The sequence below is a fragment of the Siphateles boraxobius genome, unplaced genomic scaffold (genome assembly GCF_051911475.1).
Source record: "Siphateles boraxobius isolate OS27281-9 unplaced genomic scaffold, OSU_SipBor_1 173, whole genome shotgun sequence".
Classification (NCBI taxonomy): Eukaryota; Metazoa; Chordata; class Actinopteri; order Cypriniformes; family Leuciscidae; genus Siphateles; species Siphateles boraxobius.
The window spans coordinates 85,404-102,500 of NW_027508781.1; the positions used below are offsets into that span (position 1 = coordinate 85,404).

General features: G+C 40.5%; 1 protein-coding gene and 1 long non-coding RNA gene across 4 annotated transcripts in view; both read right to left on the bottom strand.

Moving 5' to 3' along the window:
• Positions 1–2,401: 2,401 nt before the first annotated feature.
• On the bottom strand, positions 2,402–16,006 carry prdm1b (PR domain containing 1b, with ZNF domain). Of its 2 annotated transcripts, XM_077232550.1 has the most exons (7): positions 15,868–16,006; positions 14,765–15,047; positions 10,540–10,659; positions 9,017–9,266; positions 5,038–5,897; positions 4,826–4,954; positions 2,402–4,485 (listed from the first exon to the last, which is right to left on the bottom strand). In XM_077232550.1, the coding sequence occupies exons 2-7, from the start codon at positions 14,933–14,935 to the stop codon at positions 3,967–3,969; spliced, it is 2,049 nt and encodes a 682-aa protein (XP_077088665.1). In that variant the 5' UTR covers positions 14,936–15,047; positions 15,868–16,006; the 3' UTR covers positions 2,402–3,966. The 2 variants fall into 2 exon arrangements, with proteins under 2 accessions (XP_077088665.1, XP_077088666.1); XM_077232551.1 differs by lacking the exons at positions 10,540–10,659; positions 14,765–15,047; positions 15,868–16,006 and adding an exon at positions 9,393–9,520.
• A 601-nt stretch (positions 16,007–16,607) lies between these two features.
• Positions 16,608–17,097, bottom strand: part of LOC143740572 (uncharacterized) — an 18,037-nt gene continuing 17,547 nt past the window's right edge. For both annotated transcript variants that reach the window (XR_013204836.1, XR_013204837.1), the window contains exon 3: positions 16,608–16,728. This is a non-coding gene — a long non-coding RNA (uncharacterized LOC143740572). The remainder of the gene's footprint in view (positions 16,729–17,097) is intronic.

The window sequence follows — 17,097 nt, forward strand, 5'->3', positions numbered from 1 at the left end:
TGATAAAAGCACGTAATAAAATGACTAAAGATTAAACTAAAATTAACATGAAAACTAAAACTAAAAATATAAAAAAACATTAATACAACTATAATTAATAACACTGGCAGGATTAAAGCCATCTTGGCATTACTCACATGAAAAAAACAACAACTTAATTATAGGTTTCAAAATTCCAGTTTTAAATGGAGTTTTCCATTTGAAAACAAATTGGTGCAGGATTTACTTAAATTTTTTTTTTTTTTAAACAACAAGTAATGCATTGAATGAAGTAGAAAGAATGCAACAGTATTTCCTTGTAAAACTCCTCCTCCAATCTTTACAATCTTCAAAAGGTTATTTTTTACAGTGTACTAATGCACTTATCAGCTGACTGTATGTTGTATGGGTTCTGTAAAATGTGTGAGATAGCAACACTATATGTTTTATGCATTAGAAGGGCTTTTGCCCCAGTGCCGCTGGCCGCTGTTGACAGGAACTAAAGCTTCAGGGTTTCAGAGAACAACTTTGCTAGCAATTACTGAATGCTTGAAGTTTTAAGTCTGCGCAGGAAGGCAATGCAAGTACTAGAACATGACACAAACACACACCCACACACACACACGCACACACACACACTCCGCATGTCATTTACAGCAAGTCAAGTTCCACTCTTTCTTTCTCTGTGGTGTTTTCACATGCTTCTCTCTGTTTCTTTCTCCTTTCTGCCATAAAAGGGCCTCTTGCAACTTCTCTTAAAATGTATTCAAAGTGGTGGTTTGACATGCTGTTAATGACAGAAGTGCTCTTTCTTTCACTTGTCTTTCTTTCACACACACACACACACACACACACACACACACACACACACACACACACACACACACACACACACACACACACACACACACACACACACACACACACACACACACACACACACACACACACACACACACACACACACACACAACACACACACACACACACACACACACACACACACACAAACATACGTGCACGCTGAGGTGTGTTTGTTCTGGTCTGAGGTGAGGTGAGGTGTGTGTGTGTGTGTGTGTGTGTGGGGCCTGGGGCTCTCCCTTTATGTGTGTGTGTCAGGGGAGAAGAGGGGAGGCTTTGACTAAAGGAAACAGATAAGTGTTGAACTCAGAGAGGACAGAGAAGACATGAGACATTTCTTACTGTAACTGCCTTGTCTTCCGTTACCGACATTTATGTTGATCGCATCACAGTTTTAGCAGCTTATAGAGACTAGAAGAGCAGTGAAAGAACAGGCGGGAATGATGACCATAAACCGCCAGATCAGTTACTCAAACCAATGCTTTGCTTCATATTAGCCTCCAGTTTCAGAACTACAATATGACTTTTACATTGTATAGATAGGACTTTTAACCGTTTGGTCACTTTTGACCAAAAAGAAGAAGTGTTTTTTACTTTGTTTGAAGGTTATGACACTTGGTGACTTTAGTGGCACTTGCTATGTGAACACCAATAATAATAATAAAAATGTGTGTATATGATTTGAAAAGTCACACTTGTAGCCTACTTTTTAAAGTCTCTTTTAAAAACATATTTTTTTCCCCTTTCTTAAATGTGCATATTATATTATATTTGTGTGTATTATCTTAAGTGTGTATATAGGATTTGTATTTAAATGTTTTGTACAGCACTTTGGTCAGTCTTGTGGCTGTTTTTAAATGTGCTTTATAAATTAATTGAACTTGAAACTTGAAACTACTCATCTCGGCCAAAAATTACCACCATAGGAATTAATGGGAAATATTTGTTTTATTTGGGGGGGATAAAAACTACAAATCAGCCAAAATGCAGAAAACAAGTAAAGCAGAAATGAAAGGTTAATTGAGAAATTTTTTAATTAGTTAAATGTTTTGTATTGTGTTACAAAACAAACTTATCGTCATTTTTACATAAAGTTACATTTGCGGTGTTTGGCCACTTTTTAGGAGCACCAGTGTGTTAAGGTTAGTTGAACACAATTTGTTGCGTTTTGTTGAACCAGCTTATAGATATTTCAGAAAGTCTCTTCAGTAATCAAATATTATATACGTCTGGATATCATCTTTTAGAACCTAATCGCTAGGAGGAGTTATTTATTTGTGACTGAACAGTAACGGTAGGTAAAGGTTGGGGGTGTTTTTATGATTTCTTTTTCACGTCAAAATGAAAAACAGCAATGTATGTGACGGTGGGCATTTTTGATCAGTCTTAGCTGATGAGCAACAATTTCAGTTCCTCTACTTTCTAGAAATACGACCACAGAGAGCTGCGCTTGTGTGGGACTTTCAAGCGAATAAGCCTGATGTTGAACGAGTGTGAAAACCTGATTCTATAGACAACAGAGTAAGGACATCAACAACACAATCACACGGACAGAGCGAGGTCTTAGACAAGTAATGTTTAATGCGCTACATTATAAAAGTTTGTCAAAAATAGGTTCTCACATATAAAGTATCGACATCTTGTGGACTGAGTCAAAAATAAACTAGGATAACAAAAGAACTGTACAAAAAGTCTCCTTTCTAAACCCTGCTGCAGATAACAGTCAAATATCTGCACTTGGATCTAGTTCCTGCTTTTTCCAGTGCGGACATCAAATAAATTAAAAGAGCATAACATATGAAACTAACAATTTAACTTTTTAGTATGAGGTACTGTTGTGTCTGTAGTTCTGTAGTCTATAAAAAAATAAGTATTGCAATCTTCATGATTGGCAAATTCATTTTCAGCTACATCGATTTGATCATTTTCATAGTGCTAACAATACTTGTTTGGATTAAAGAGACAACAGTAAACATTGGTAGACACAACCAAGTAACATTAAACTAAGAAAACGAAGAATATTTAAAATATTAAATAAAAAGTGAGGCATGTTTTCTTTCCAATGTCAAAGGGGTTCAGGATCTGAAAAAACGCTATAATAATCTTAGAAGCTACAGTGAATGATCCTTTGAAAAGATACATTTCACATCCTTTCGTAAAAGATCACATTCAGAATTATTGAACACCAGGTAAAATTATAGCCACGTACATCCATCTGTACACATTCGCACACAGACCACACTTTCTAATGGACGGAGAAGATCCAGTCCACTTGGGACTGTAACATATAGTGTCCATAGTGGGATTGACACATAATTCCTGAGAATCCCAATATTTAAAAAAAAAAAAAACACATAAAAAGTACACATATACACAAGTTTTAAAACATTTGATACAGAGTTCAAATAAAATAAAAACTCAACAATAATAAGTTAAGACAAACTCACACAAACAGACTTTGACATCGGTTTGAAAACCAGATGAGGACATTATAAATCACATCTTCATTCAATAACAGGTCAGAGGGTAGAAGTGCAATCCCTTTCTTCAAGTCTTTGGAAACACTATTTGTTTGGTGCGGCTCTCATTGGCTTGGTTTACGCATCTTCTCTCTGATTTTCCCAGGAAAGAGAGGATTTTTGGTCAACTAGGGAATGCCCTGTGCATAGATAGCATTTTTCGAGGGGTTTCTGGAAGACCTGAAGGAACTATCCCAGCAAGCAATAGCCGTCATTTCACGTCTAGGTTAACTATAGACTCGATGTATAGTCCGGCTATGAGTAACCCACTTCTAGACAAAATAACCTTGAATTTGATTACATTTTGTTTTTGCCAAAATAACTTGCCAGATGTATGATGTTCCATCACGTTAGCAAAGTCAACAGTGATTACAAGGAGTTTGGTTTCATTTCTTTGACATGTTCTATGCTAATTGTTGTCCACTTATAGTCAAAACTGAATCATTGTAGTTTTTGGACAGGCAGCGGATGAGATGGTTCTTATCCCATCATGTTACCAAAATATCAGCAAAATAACAGTGTCATGGTCAATCTGTAGTCACGATTTAGCTATTAAACGGCTATTAGACATCTTTTAAATGCAAAAATGCTTGCTGGGACACGTCATCTACTCCTCCTCAGTCTTAATAGCGTGCCGATGGTTGAAGTGAACCACGCTGGCTCTCTCCTGGTGATGATGACCCATGATGGTCCCTCCCTGAGGCACTGAAGTACTGAAAGCCTTGAGGAATCCCACGTCTTCCTTCCCTTCGCCGTTTTCCAGACTCTTAGCCAGCCATTTCTCCAAGGCGGCGTCTACCTGAGCGTCTCCGGCGTTCTCCGGAAGAGCCTCGGCCTCGTGACTGGCGTCGAAGCTCTCCACCAGCTTGGGCGTCTCGGAACGGGTGTTGGGACAGCATCCCGAGCGCTGGTGGAGGTGTAGGGAGAAGCTATGGATGAAGCCTCGGGTGCAGGTTTGGCAGGTATACGGTCGGTCGCAGGAGCTGTGAAGCCGACGGTGGAGTTTAAGGTGGATGTACTGGGTAAACTTCACTCCACACAGCTTACACTGATACGGCTTCTCTCCCGAGTGCAGACGCAAGTGTGTTTTCAGGTTGCTGGTGCTGCTGAAGCGTTTGTGGCACACCTGTGGACATTCAAAGAGAAACACAGACTGTAATTCAAAGAGGCGGCACACAACAACCTCTCTGCTGCCTTACATAATCGCCTCGATGTTGCTCTGGTATGCAGACAGCGAGCCAGCCACACTAAAGGACTTATTTATCTTTAGTGGTCAATATGAATGACTAGCGCAGGCTCACGCCACTGTCACACCCTCTCTAGTTACTGAACAACAAAGCATTTCTCTTAAAGGAAACAGGAGTGACAAGGTAAAGGTCCTGTCACAGATAAGCAATTTTGTATGTGTGCGTCATGGCATGTTAATAGGATATAACTTTATGTTGAGTCAGAGCATATGAGCTCACCTGGCATTCGTGTGGTTTCTCTCCTGTGTGGACCAGGTGATGTTTCTGTAAGTGTGCCAGCTGGGTGAAACTCTTTTTGCACAAGTTGCACAGGAATGGTCTCTCGCCACTGTGGACCCTCAAGTGCACCTTCAAAGCAAACACAGACACTTTAGTCTTAACCACATCATAACACAGCTCTCAAAACAAGACTTAGAATAAAGTGTACTCACTTTGAGGTTGGACAGTTGACCGAAGGTCTTGAGGCAGACGTTGCATTCATACTTGATTTTGCCGTTCTGCTTCTTGAGTGGGTACGGGAGAGATTTGTACCCGGGTGTTGGTGGAGAAGACGAGGATGGGGGGGGTGTGCTCCTGGGCGAAGCCAGGCTGAGGTTAATGGCTTCTTCGCACTCAGAGAGAGGCTTCTGGAAGCTTTGCCGAGGGGAGAGTTCTGGTGTCGCCGGAGCTCCCCGGGGGGGAGTATTAGGGACTCTTTCCTTCAGTCCTCCATGAAGTGGGGAAGGATAGGGAAGGGTAACTGGTAACAGACCAGGTTGGGGAATTGAAGGGTAGGATAAGCCATCACTTCCCAGGAATCCGTTGTACCGGAGACCCCCTTTCGAAGGCAACATTGACGGGAAGGGCGGGGAGTATGGGGGAATCAGGAGACGGGAATAATGAGGATTGTACTGTGGTAGAAGTGGATAAGGAGCTTGCAGAGGTCTAGGAGAGGGCAGGGAAGGGTACGAGATCAAACCCTCTCGATGATGGCTGTAGAGGCCGTGTAAGTGGAGCGGAAGGTCTTGCGGTGGAGACAGGGTGGGATACGGGTGAGCGCTCATGTTCATCTCCATCAGGTTGGGATGTGGAGGATGCACCAACTGTGGTGAAGCAGCTCTGTGGATCTTCTTGCTGAAATCTACGACCTGTTCGTCCGGTGTGTCAGGTGGCGTGTCCCTCTCAATAACCTCTACGTCAATCTTTTCATCCATCTCATCTTCCTCTCCCTCGCTTTGAAGTTTGTGTGGGCTTGAGGCCTGTTTGGGGTAGTATACGTACTGCTTCTGATAGTCCATGTCAGGCATGTATTCTGTAGAAAGAGAGAACAAAAAGGTCACACAGTGCAGAGAAAAGTGTGAAGGCTGACAGACAGCAGAGGTGAGAACATGAGTATGAGACTTAGACGTTCTACTAACTTTGCAAATACTGTAAATGTCAACTTGTTAGAGGTTTAACAATACCCTCATGTCACGTATTGTGATGCATCTCACAATACTGAACTCACGAGATGGCATCATTGTGATAATCCAAGACATACGATAAAAGGTTAACAAAAATTTACTGTTAATTAAAATGCTAAATTTGGTTTTACATTGTGTGTGTACATTGCTTGGTGCTGGAAACCCAAAGCACAGGACAATAGAAACACCAGAATAAACATATTCATGATTCTGAAGCTGAAAATACAGAATTATTTTAGACAAATATACTTGCACTCTGTCACTGACTAGATATATTTTAAATAATGTAGGCCACTTTTTACTGGTAGCAAGACATTTTTCATTATCAGGACCCACTGCATTATTACATATTATATTCAACATTAGGGTTAGGGTTGGCTAACCCAACCCTAACCCATTATATATAGCAGTTTAATGTAGTACTGACACTAAAACTCTAAAAACTTTATTTTTATTTTTATTTTGGGTGAACTTTACACAATATAGTCACTATCCACGATACATATTGTTGCATTTTTGTATTGCTATATATTGTTACGGTCCCCTACAACTCACTCTCACTGGAGTATTAGTAGATGGTTAGTTTACAGTCAGTTTGGGCACCATCAAAATAAAGTGTTATCGACACTCGTGTGCAAGTCAACACATTTCACGTGTGCTGAGATTGACCAAGCAGGTCAAAGTCTTCACAGCGACATCGGTCACCCATCGAACATGCTGGTGTGTCTGTATGTCGTACACCTACTCATAACCTTCCCCCTTAAACGCTCACTTATGGTAAATGGCAGCTCTTTCAGTTTGAAGCTGACAGGCAGAAGATCTCTGACTGGTTTCTGTTTGTCAAAGAGGTAGTACTGCTTTCACACAGCACCTAGATTACAACCGTGTGGGTGTTCGCAGTGTGGGTGTGTGTGTTTGTGAGGTGGAGGGCCATATGTATGTATCGGAAGAAAGAGACTCGTGTGACGGCTATAGTTCTCACTCAGAAACTACTCTGACTCACCATAACAGCAGATGTCCTCGACCATGGGAAAAATCACTAACTGTTACTTACTGTTATGCAGGGAATCGAGATAAGGTTAGATTATTACTGTCCTTTCGCTTCAGAGATTGTAAAAAGAAAGCCACAACAGCTAGCTTCTTTCAGTAACCTTTGTGGTGACTCAGACAAAACCTGCTAAATCATGGAGAGTGGTACAAGGCTCAAGTGTGTCACAGCAGTGGGAAGATTACACAAACACTTTATAACCCTTGTGGTCGAAGCTTGGTTCCTCAAACCCAATCTGGTGCAACATTTACAGGCATCGTCTAGGCATTTCCTAACTAGAGTGAGGAAAGTGAAAATGAATATTTGAAACTCCGAACAAAATCGAACTGTCAAATGTGTATAAATACGTTTTCAAATCCCGGAGGAACGCGGATGAATGGAAGCATTGGATGTTCACCGTGTTTTAAATTAGACTAAATATCAGCAGGTGTGTTAGAAGAACTTAATATGCCAAAGTCCAGCAAAAAGAGCTGTATGATGTACTTACACGGTTTTAAAACTGAATATACAGAATTCTTTGAACCTCACAAAGGAAGTATAACTTCGTCACCTTCCTAAAATAATTGCCTAAGTCATTTGAAAAAGAAAATGACCTGGACAATTATTTTAGGAAGGTGACGACTTGTTAAAGTGCACTGAATGATCCAAATTAAAAATAAGAGGTTTTAAGAAAGGCTGATGTTCTTCACGGTGCATGACTTCCTAAAGAGGGATATTTAGGTGTAATTGTTGAGTAAAAGCATCGCAAGAGAGAAGCGTATGCGTGTCGGCGTGACTAGGTAATGATCCTTAACAATAGCAAACATAAACGCACGCACAGAACGCACAAAAACAGACATACATGCATTCCGAGGAGTGAATGAGACAGGAAATAACAGTGTCAGTGTGAGATTGAATCAATGTGATATAGGCGCTATCGCATGACATGTACTCAGACAGAAATATCCAGACGGTCCAGCGTTTTGTCATAAACACACGCACGCACTCACAGACCTCACACATTCATTCACAAACAGCTTCATTGACAGTCACTTTCATGTTGTGACTTTCATGTTTTCACGTGTCAAATAAATCCCTTACTTACTGTTCTTTATATTTAAGGCTAATTTTCAGTAAACATTTAACAGTATGCTGCTATTAGTGCTATTATCATAATGGTCATTTCAACCAAGAAAGTACACCTATACAGTCATCAAATTATTCAGACACCATATATATTTTTTGATATTTTTTTACTAGTGAGTGCAGGACACTATAGTTAATTTTAAAAGTTAGGATAGCAAGGTGTCTGAATAAATTTTGGTTTGACTGAATAAATATCAAACATCCTCCCGTATATATTTTGGATGTCAATATTACTAGTGTACGCAGAAGAACTGAGGGTGCCCGTTAATTACTGAACTCTTACACTGTAAAAAATGGTTCTCGAAGTTGTAAATAACCAGTCTTTAGCCTTCAAAATTTCACATTTAGTTCAATGACCAATTCCTTGGAATTATTTGGGAAAATGACATTAATAAAAAAGAAATTCTATGCCAACTTTGTTTCAGTTCAAGGCATTAAAGGAGTCGCCTGATACACAGGAAAGACACCGGGCAAAGTATAAAGCTACTGAAGTGACTAATAATCCTATTGTCTCCAGAAAGCAAGAGAGAACACAATAAAGATTCAAGAAGAAAAGTAAAAGGGGGGAAAAACACTATATACTGAGGAAAGGAAAGACACCGGGCAAAATAAAAAATGTAGCTGATGTGACTAATAATCATATTGCTTCAAGAAAGCAAGAGAGAACACAATAAATATACAAGAAGAAAAACACCCCCCCCCCCCCCCCCCCACTATATACATAAAAGCACAATTCATCCAGTTTTCCCCTCCCCAGTGCCAGCTATGTGGGATAATCCCGGAGCCGTGACTCACTTGGCTTCAGGCTGTCGGGTTGCTCCTGCTGGCCACACAGTCTCTGGGAAAACTCTGGGCTGTACCACACCAGCAGTTCCTGCTTGGGCTCCACGGGCCGGAGCGTGTAGAAGAAGATCTCCTGGCCGTTCTGACAGGCCACCAGGTTCTGTTCGGCCCGCGAGCGCGCCGGGTTAGCGAACCGCATCCAGTTGCTGCGCTGGACGTCGTAGCCATCGATGAAGTGGTGTAAGTGGCCACCACTGTAGATCTGGATGAAGAGAGAGAGAGAGAGGAAAACATGAACGCTTGAGTCTGCAGGTGTCAAAACCATCACAATTAAACATTAAAATCATTCTTTAAGCCTGTAAATCAGTTGTTACAAATTATTCTTCACCTCTGCCATGAACAGAACGCTTGTCAAACAGCTGTTTATATCAACTCCTCTGTGTCTTCTAACCTGTGAAAGTGTGTGTGTGTGTGTGTGTGTGTTTGGCTTGTCCAGCTGAATGTGTGACTAACTTTGTGTGTCTATGATGTCAGGCTTTTTATAAAGTGCTGGGCGTGAAAACGATCCACACATGCTGCCAGTCACACGCACAGGCTCCTCCCCCTGACTCCTCCCACTTTCGTTCTCAGTTGTGTGTGGGGGAATTCACTGCGCAGACGTGCCGAGACATGACATCTCCACTATCACAGACACTCCTTTAACCAGTTACACCCTTGAAGACTCATAAACACAAACACACTTTCACCCACATGGACACATCCGTCCACCTGCCTTCGGTCACGTGACACGATGCGTCATTTCAATTCTTTATGGCAACAGGAAGTTAGAAAAGATTTACAGGAAACGGAGAAAGGAAAGGACAGCTCAGACTAGGAAAACCCAAAGCGACATGCAAATGCGCACATACACACACATTCTCCTGTGTGCGCCTACACACACCATGGATATAAACACCAACACGTACAGATCTAGTGACCTTGGCAGGGAGATAAAGAGACTGAAGTTCAATAAGATGCATGCTGATATGAGAACAGAAAGAACTGAAAAGAAAGTGATTTGTGTGTGTGTGTGTGTGTGTGTGCGTGCGTGCGTCTCTGTCTGTGCAGGAATCCCGACTTCTCTAAAACCTGCCCACAAACCAAAGACTTGCGTTATCCTTTGCGATTTTATCAAATGGTTTCGAAATAGGCACACTTGGTAACTTCTGCTGAGTAAACCATATGAGAACAGCAGGAATCTACAACAAACAGGATACGGCTCTCAGAGCTTCCTCTGTGTTTTCCAAACAAGCCCTTAAAAGCACAATAGGAATAACTACTTATTTGAATGCATGCGTGTGTCTAAATATAGGCGTGTGTTTAAAAGAAAGACGATCATCGTGAAGAAGCCAATGCATTTTTGTGTGTATTCTTGTATGATGAATAAGCTTTCAGCTCCTTTCTGCTTAAATTCTCGGGAAAGTCATGACCGGTTTGACAGCTTTTCAGCAGAAACAGTGTCCCTGAAAGATTAGATCAGTAATGAAGTCACTTACCCTCCAAAAGTACTTCCGGTTGGCTTGAAGGGGCACGTTTTCTTTGGTGTAGACGACCCCTTGAAGAGGTCCGAATCTCGTGCCCTGAGGGATGTACTCTTTACTGAAAACACCAGTCACCTGCAAGAGAGAGAAGCAAAGAGTGAGCTTGGGAGCAATCAAAATAAATGATTAATGATACACTTTCTAAAAGGAAGTGCATTGAGTTTAAGGAAACGTCATAGGTGACCTAAGGTAACACACTAACGAGTTAAGTGCATAAACAGACTTATACTTTCCCTGCTCTACTTGGACCCTGACCTAGAAACATACAGCCGTCCTCAATAAGCCTGACCCCAATGACCCAGCTGGCAAAAGTTGGCTGGTATTGACAAACAATGACTTTAAAAGAGACAGAAGAGAAACTGGAGCAGGTGGTCGACCCGCAATGCTGTCGATGGCAGAAACCATGCCTGTAAAATAGGTCAAAGTGTGGCGTGGGGGTCAAATAACCAACTCATAACAACACGTTTACTTAGTGTTTTTGGCTTGTTTTTCCAGTAAATGCATCTTGATTGGATATTTTTTTTTAGATATTAGTGCTGGAAAACAAGACAGAAACACTGAGTAAAACACTTAAAGTCCACATTAGACTGAATGCAGTATGAAGAAATTATGGATTGTAATAAGTAAGAGGGACGGTCACTGAGACGAGAGTTGCACTGACAGAAGAATTGTGAGTTGTTAGTGTTGCGTGACTAATTGGTTGGTCTTTAGTGATTAACCGCTCAGAGAGGGTTTATGGAGTCAGAGGAGGGTGTGTGTGTGTGTGTGTGTGTGTGTGTGTGTGTGTGTCACTCCCTGACGAGGCCAGCGGCACCACGCTAACCCAACACCACGCAGCTGTCCGAGGATCCAGGTCCAAACGAAAGTTAATCAGTCAAGCTTAACCTACTTCCTTTGGCTGAGATTCTATAAGTGTTTGTGCATTTGAGTCACAGATCACCCATCTGCCACGTGCCCCCGTTAGTGAGGCACGCTTCGTTTACACAAACGCTTACATGCATGACTGCGTATGATTCTGCCTGTTGCCTGATAACTCACTGCAAACAAAGGTTGCCTTGCTTTTCATTAAAAACTCGGTTTCACTTTATTTTGATGGTCCCTTTCACACATTCTTTTGACTATAAGTAACATTGCACATTCATGTCTACTAACTCTCATTAGAGCGTTAGTAGAGTATTAGTAGACTTAGAATAAGTTGACATGTACTTACAAAGTTACTTATAGACAGTTGAATTTCTGGAGGACCAACACAATAAAGTTAGCAGATATTAAGCAGTCTATTAATACTCTAATGAGAGTTAGTTGACATGTAGTTGCTAAGTTACTTATAGTTATTAGAATGTTCAAAAGGGACCATCAACATAAAGTGTTACCTAGAGAGCCCATCACAAGTCGTGATGTTGTTTTCAGGCTCTACTAGAACAGGTTTTCCTGCTTGAATGTTGATTATTTTCCTCATATTCTCCATTGTTGCGGCTCCTGTCTTCCCAGTCTGTCAGTAACGCTCTGTTTACTTCCTGTCTCTATGAAGCCCCTCCTTCTGAAAAGCACACTGTGCTCTGATTGGTCGGCTGGAGCAGTGTGTTGTGATTGGTCGAGCGCTTCGAGTGTGTTTGGGAAATGTCCCGCCCCTTACCATAACCGCCAGTTTAACACACTACTAACTAACTCAACCAGGCCCCGCCCCTTTATTCTGCGTATGAATTATTATAATGAGGAATATTGTGACGTGTTTGTTCCCGGAAAATAAATAATAAAAAAATATTAACATTTTTTCCATTCAAATTAAAATCTCATGTCATCTGATCTTGCTTCTTCAGTAAATGTATCTCGATTTAAGAACATTTAGAGATTTGTACAGAAAAACAAGACGAAGAAAACTTTTTTTGCAGTGCACCACCTTCAAACCTCATGTGTTGGTTTAAGTTAAAGCACTGCCCATCGTAGCTACACATCAGCATTCGAGAGTTTCAGTTCTTTCCCAAAATACACACTGCGCACCAACAACACGTTAATACACAGACTTTCACAAACACAGAAACTCTGGAATATGTGCGTATGCATCACAGAAACCGATCAGCGAATGACTGGCAGTCTAGTCACCATGAGACTGGCTTTCCAACATCCCTAAAAATCTTTCGTTTTTCCTTCCAATAAAAATGTGTTGTCGGCCCTCCAGGAACTGACACACACACACACACACACTGGATGTGGGTTTTTTCTGTCCGAAGCAAACGTCAATGACAGCATAAGAGCAATGCTTTTCACAGAATCAGCCCAGAGGAATAGCCAGAAATAGGAAGTGTGTGATCGATTCCTCTCGAAGAGTTCGTCTAGAGACTGTTCTCTCTCTAATACAGCCTCAGTCTATCGGGACAGGCGTTGGCTTCAAGGTTATGGTTGATTTTGCTTGAATAAAAGAGGGTCAGTGTGTGGGAAAAGATGAGAGTGAGAATATGAACATGAGACACAAAAGAGTGTGTGAAAGGGGAAGAGAAAGAAGCAATTTAATGTAGACCAAAAGGTTTATTATGCGGTCGATGAGAATCAAGTTATAAGAAGCACTTACAAAAAAAGATAGATAAAGATATATTGATAGATACTGTGTATATATATATACACACACACACAGTTTTAATTTCTTGCTGATCTTGAGGTCTTATCAGAAGCCGAATATTTTTCACACGTATTTTTGTCTTTTTCTGTCTTTGCACTTTCTGCTGAGACGGACCGGCCAGAGTTTGTGCATGTGTGTGTTTATGAGCTCATGACCACAATTTCACACCTTCAGTGTGACAGAACATAAAAAGAGCAGAGGCTTTAGAAAGAGGAACTGACTTTCACCTGCGAAGGAGGGAAACTGGATCGTATGCAAAAGACAAACGGAACAGCGAAGAAGTGCATGTAGCCGACAGAAGAAACCACAGCAAAGGGCTGAAGAATGACAGGACAAATGTGTGTGAACCAGAGATGAAGAAGATTTAAAAAACCATAAACAACATAAATAAAGAATTTTTAAGAATGTTTCCATTGGTATTTGCATTGATAGGATTGCTATGGAAGCTAGTTTCCGCCACAGAATAAAATATATTATAAGATAATTATATAGTTATAATTAATAGATCATCTCGCAATTCTCAATTTATAACTCGCAATTGCAATTTTATATCACGCAATTCTGAGATAAAAAGTCAGAAATGTGATATAAAAAGTCGCAATTACCTTTTTTTTTTTTTATTCTGTGGTGGAAACAAGCTTCCATAAACAGCAGCAATCTTATTTTAATACAAAAAAAGCTAAATAAGAAAGATATAATAAACAATCAAACGGTTATAAACCCAAAATAACCCCAACAGGGGGATCATTTATTGTGATAATGTTAACTTTACTGTATTATCTGAAGAATAAGGGCCTTTATTCAAACATCATAATCAAACACTCCAGAGAGCCGTGTGACATGACCTTTACACTGACACACACACACACACACACACACACACACACACACACACACACACACACACACACACACACACACACACACACACACACACACACACACACACACACACACACACACACACACACACACACACACACACAGCAGCAGAGTCGACAGCAGAGCGAGAGAACGAGTGAATTGTATGATCTCATGAATAATTGAGACCACACTTATAAAACATCGTTACAACTTTAGAAAGTAAAATGCATTAAACAACGAGAAAAAAAACAGTTTCTGATGGAACAAGGAATCTGCAAATTATCCATTATGCATTATGTACATTATGAATACCTTTTTACATGAAGGCTTTAAGTAAAGTGTTACGCAAACATTCCATTCTTCAAACATTATGGGAATATTACTTTTAAATGTTCTCTGAACAGAAACATGTTAGATGAGCGTCCAACTAAAACATTTCAGAAAAAACATCCCATGAATGATATATAAATATTTTATTAATTAAGGGCCAAATAACTCTGAACGAATGTTACTGGAAGAATGTTTGTTCATAACTTTGCCATAATGTCACCTCAGCAGAAATATTGTACTTTCTGAATCAGTTCTGCTCAGGAAACCGCCTGAAGTGAAAGTGCTTTGCACAAGCGTCTTTAGGTAACAAGTGTGTGTGAAACCATGCCGAGGCAGGAGCTGTGGAATGAGGGAACTGGGAATGCTCACCTGGTTGTCGGCGCTGTACTGGAAGGTGAGGTTTCGTGGGATTGAGGTCATGGCTTTCGGGAGCCTGAAGCTCGGCTCGCACGCCTGGTCCTGGACGATATATGTGCAGTTCATCGCAAAGTCCAGTTCCCTCCACTCGCTCATGTCCTCCAGAGACGCTTCCAGCTTCATCTTCAATCCTGCAGTCGCCACTCGCTTCTTGATGTGTGTTTTCTGTTTGGTATGTTCTCCTTTGGTTCGAGTTGCTTTGGTTCTCCTTTTGCTTTAATGGTTAGTTAAAGTTCTGAAGAAAAAGCAAAATACGTCTTTAGACATACACACATTTCCTCTCAGGTCTCCAATCATGCAATACAGGCCTTGCATGATACAACATACTTGTGTGTCCCAATACATGGTAGTATATACTAACTGTTCTCTTGTACTGTGAATGTGAACCAGCCCTGAGGCCAGAAATGCATGAACTTCTTCAGAAGTAGTGGGGAATTGTATAAAACTATTAGGTGACTAATAACTGCTTGAGAATAAATGAGACAAGTGCAGTGGTGTGATGCCAACTCGATATTAATGAGAAATGGAGTGTATTCTTGTGAGTAAATCTAGTCTCTGTCGTACCATATTTAGCCCTGTTACTGAGTCTGTAGACCAGAAGTTGAAAAAAAAATGAAATTGTGCTTAAAACAAGAACATATATCTGTCAATGGAGTCAGAAAAATAAACTTTTTCAAAGGGAAAACAAGATTACTTTTCTGACTCCATAAGCAAAAACTCTGAATGTTTTTTCAAAAACAAAAAATTTTGATGATTTTTCAGTATTAAAGTTTTCAAGTAAAATATAATACATTTTTTTTTTTTACAAAAATTCATAATGACCATACCAAAGTACAATTATAATAACCAACCCACAAAAAAAAAAAAAGTTTCACATGCAAACTTTTTCACCAATCAAAAAAAAAAAAATGCCAGTGATGGAGCCATTAACAAAAACTTTAACTTTATCCACTTACACCTCAATTCACAACACAGAATACATCATCCATCCAAAACCAGACCTGAACATCACAACATGCTTCTATCAATAATAATAAGAATAATACTGGACTCACTTCACATTGGTTCAGCTGTTGGATCCTGGATATCTTTGGTCAGGTCATCTCTGTGTCCCGCTGAGCGTCACTCTGTCATCTCGTCTGGTTTCTCTCCCGTTTCCATAAAGTCCAACAGCAGATCTTCTGATATCTCACAGTCCTTGGCCACTGTAACTCAAACTGTCCACGCTCGGCTGCGCCAGACTTTTGAGAAGCAAAAACTAGCCAATCAGCATCTGGCTTTAATCATGTGACAGTCAGGATTAGTTGAAGGTGATCCAATCGGGACACTGGAAGCTTTTCGGGCCCAAACGTTCACATCAACACTTCCAGCAGACAAAGGAGGATCGTAGACAATCTGAATAGAGTTGAGCAACTGAGTAAAAAAACCAAAAAAAAAACAGATGGTTGGATCACTGAAAACACACCAGTGGACTTTTGCTTGGATGGGCTCTTAATGAGCAATCTGGTCCCAACCCAATTAGACCCCCTCCCTCGACACACACACACACACACACACACACACACACACACACACACACACACACACACACACACACACACACACACACACACACACACACACACACACACACACACACACACACACACACGCACACACACACCTCTGTGACCTAGATCCAGACCTGGCCTGGTGTGTGTGTGTGTGTGTGTGTGTGTGTGTGTGTGTGTGTGTGTGTGTGTGTGTGTGTGTGTGTGTGTGTGTGTGATACTGTGTTGAGGCCAGTGGTGGAAGAGACAAAGCAGGTCAAACTGAAGAGCATGTCAGACACCTGTCTGCAGGGTTTGAACACACACACACACCAGCTCTGAACACACACTTCTGACCTGGAACACACCGGGATCATCCGGCACGGGCTGGGAGAAAAGGGAAACCAAACAACAACAGGAAATGGGTTAAAGCCCAAGAGTGAATCTTATACAATCATTCTTATAGCTATATAAATATGAGTGTTTCTGTTTTGCTTTTTCACTAGACATATCTAAACATTCTTAAAATGACATGAAAACGTTTTTAAACTTAAAAAAAAAAAAATATATAAAATGTGTGTAATATAAATATTTGTAGAAAATAGTCAAAATTGAGTTTGCGCTTAAGCGAGAAAAAGTATCTAAATGAGAAAAAAATCTGTTTTGCCTTTGAACTTTTATTATTTTTCCTGACTTCACTGGCAGATATTATTTCTTGTTTTAAGCAAAACCTTGATGAATTTGTCAGAAAACAAG

What these genes read in the sequence shown, in the direction of transcription:
- prdm1b (XM_077232550.1), bottom strand. Translation starts at nt 14,935, where the DNA reads ATGAAGCTGGAAGCGTCTCTGGAGGACATGAGCGAGTGGAGGGAACTG. An exon ending in ACCCGACAGCCTGAAGCCAA is followed by an intron (nt 5,898 to 9,016) that starts GTGAGTCACGGC and finishes CTCTTTCTACAG; the next exon opens with AATACATGCCTGACATGGAC. An exon ending in GTCAACTGTCCAACCTCAAA is followed by an intron (nt 4,955 to 5,037) that starts GTGAGTACACTT and finishes TTTGCTTTGAAG; the next exon opens with GTGCACTTGAGGGTCCACAG.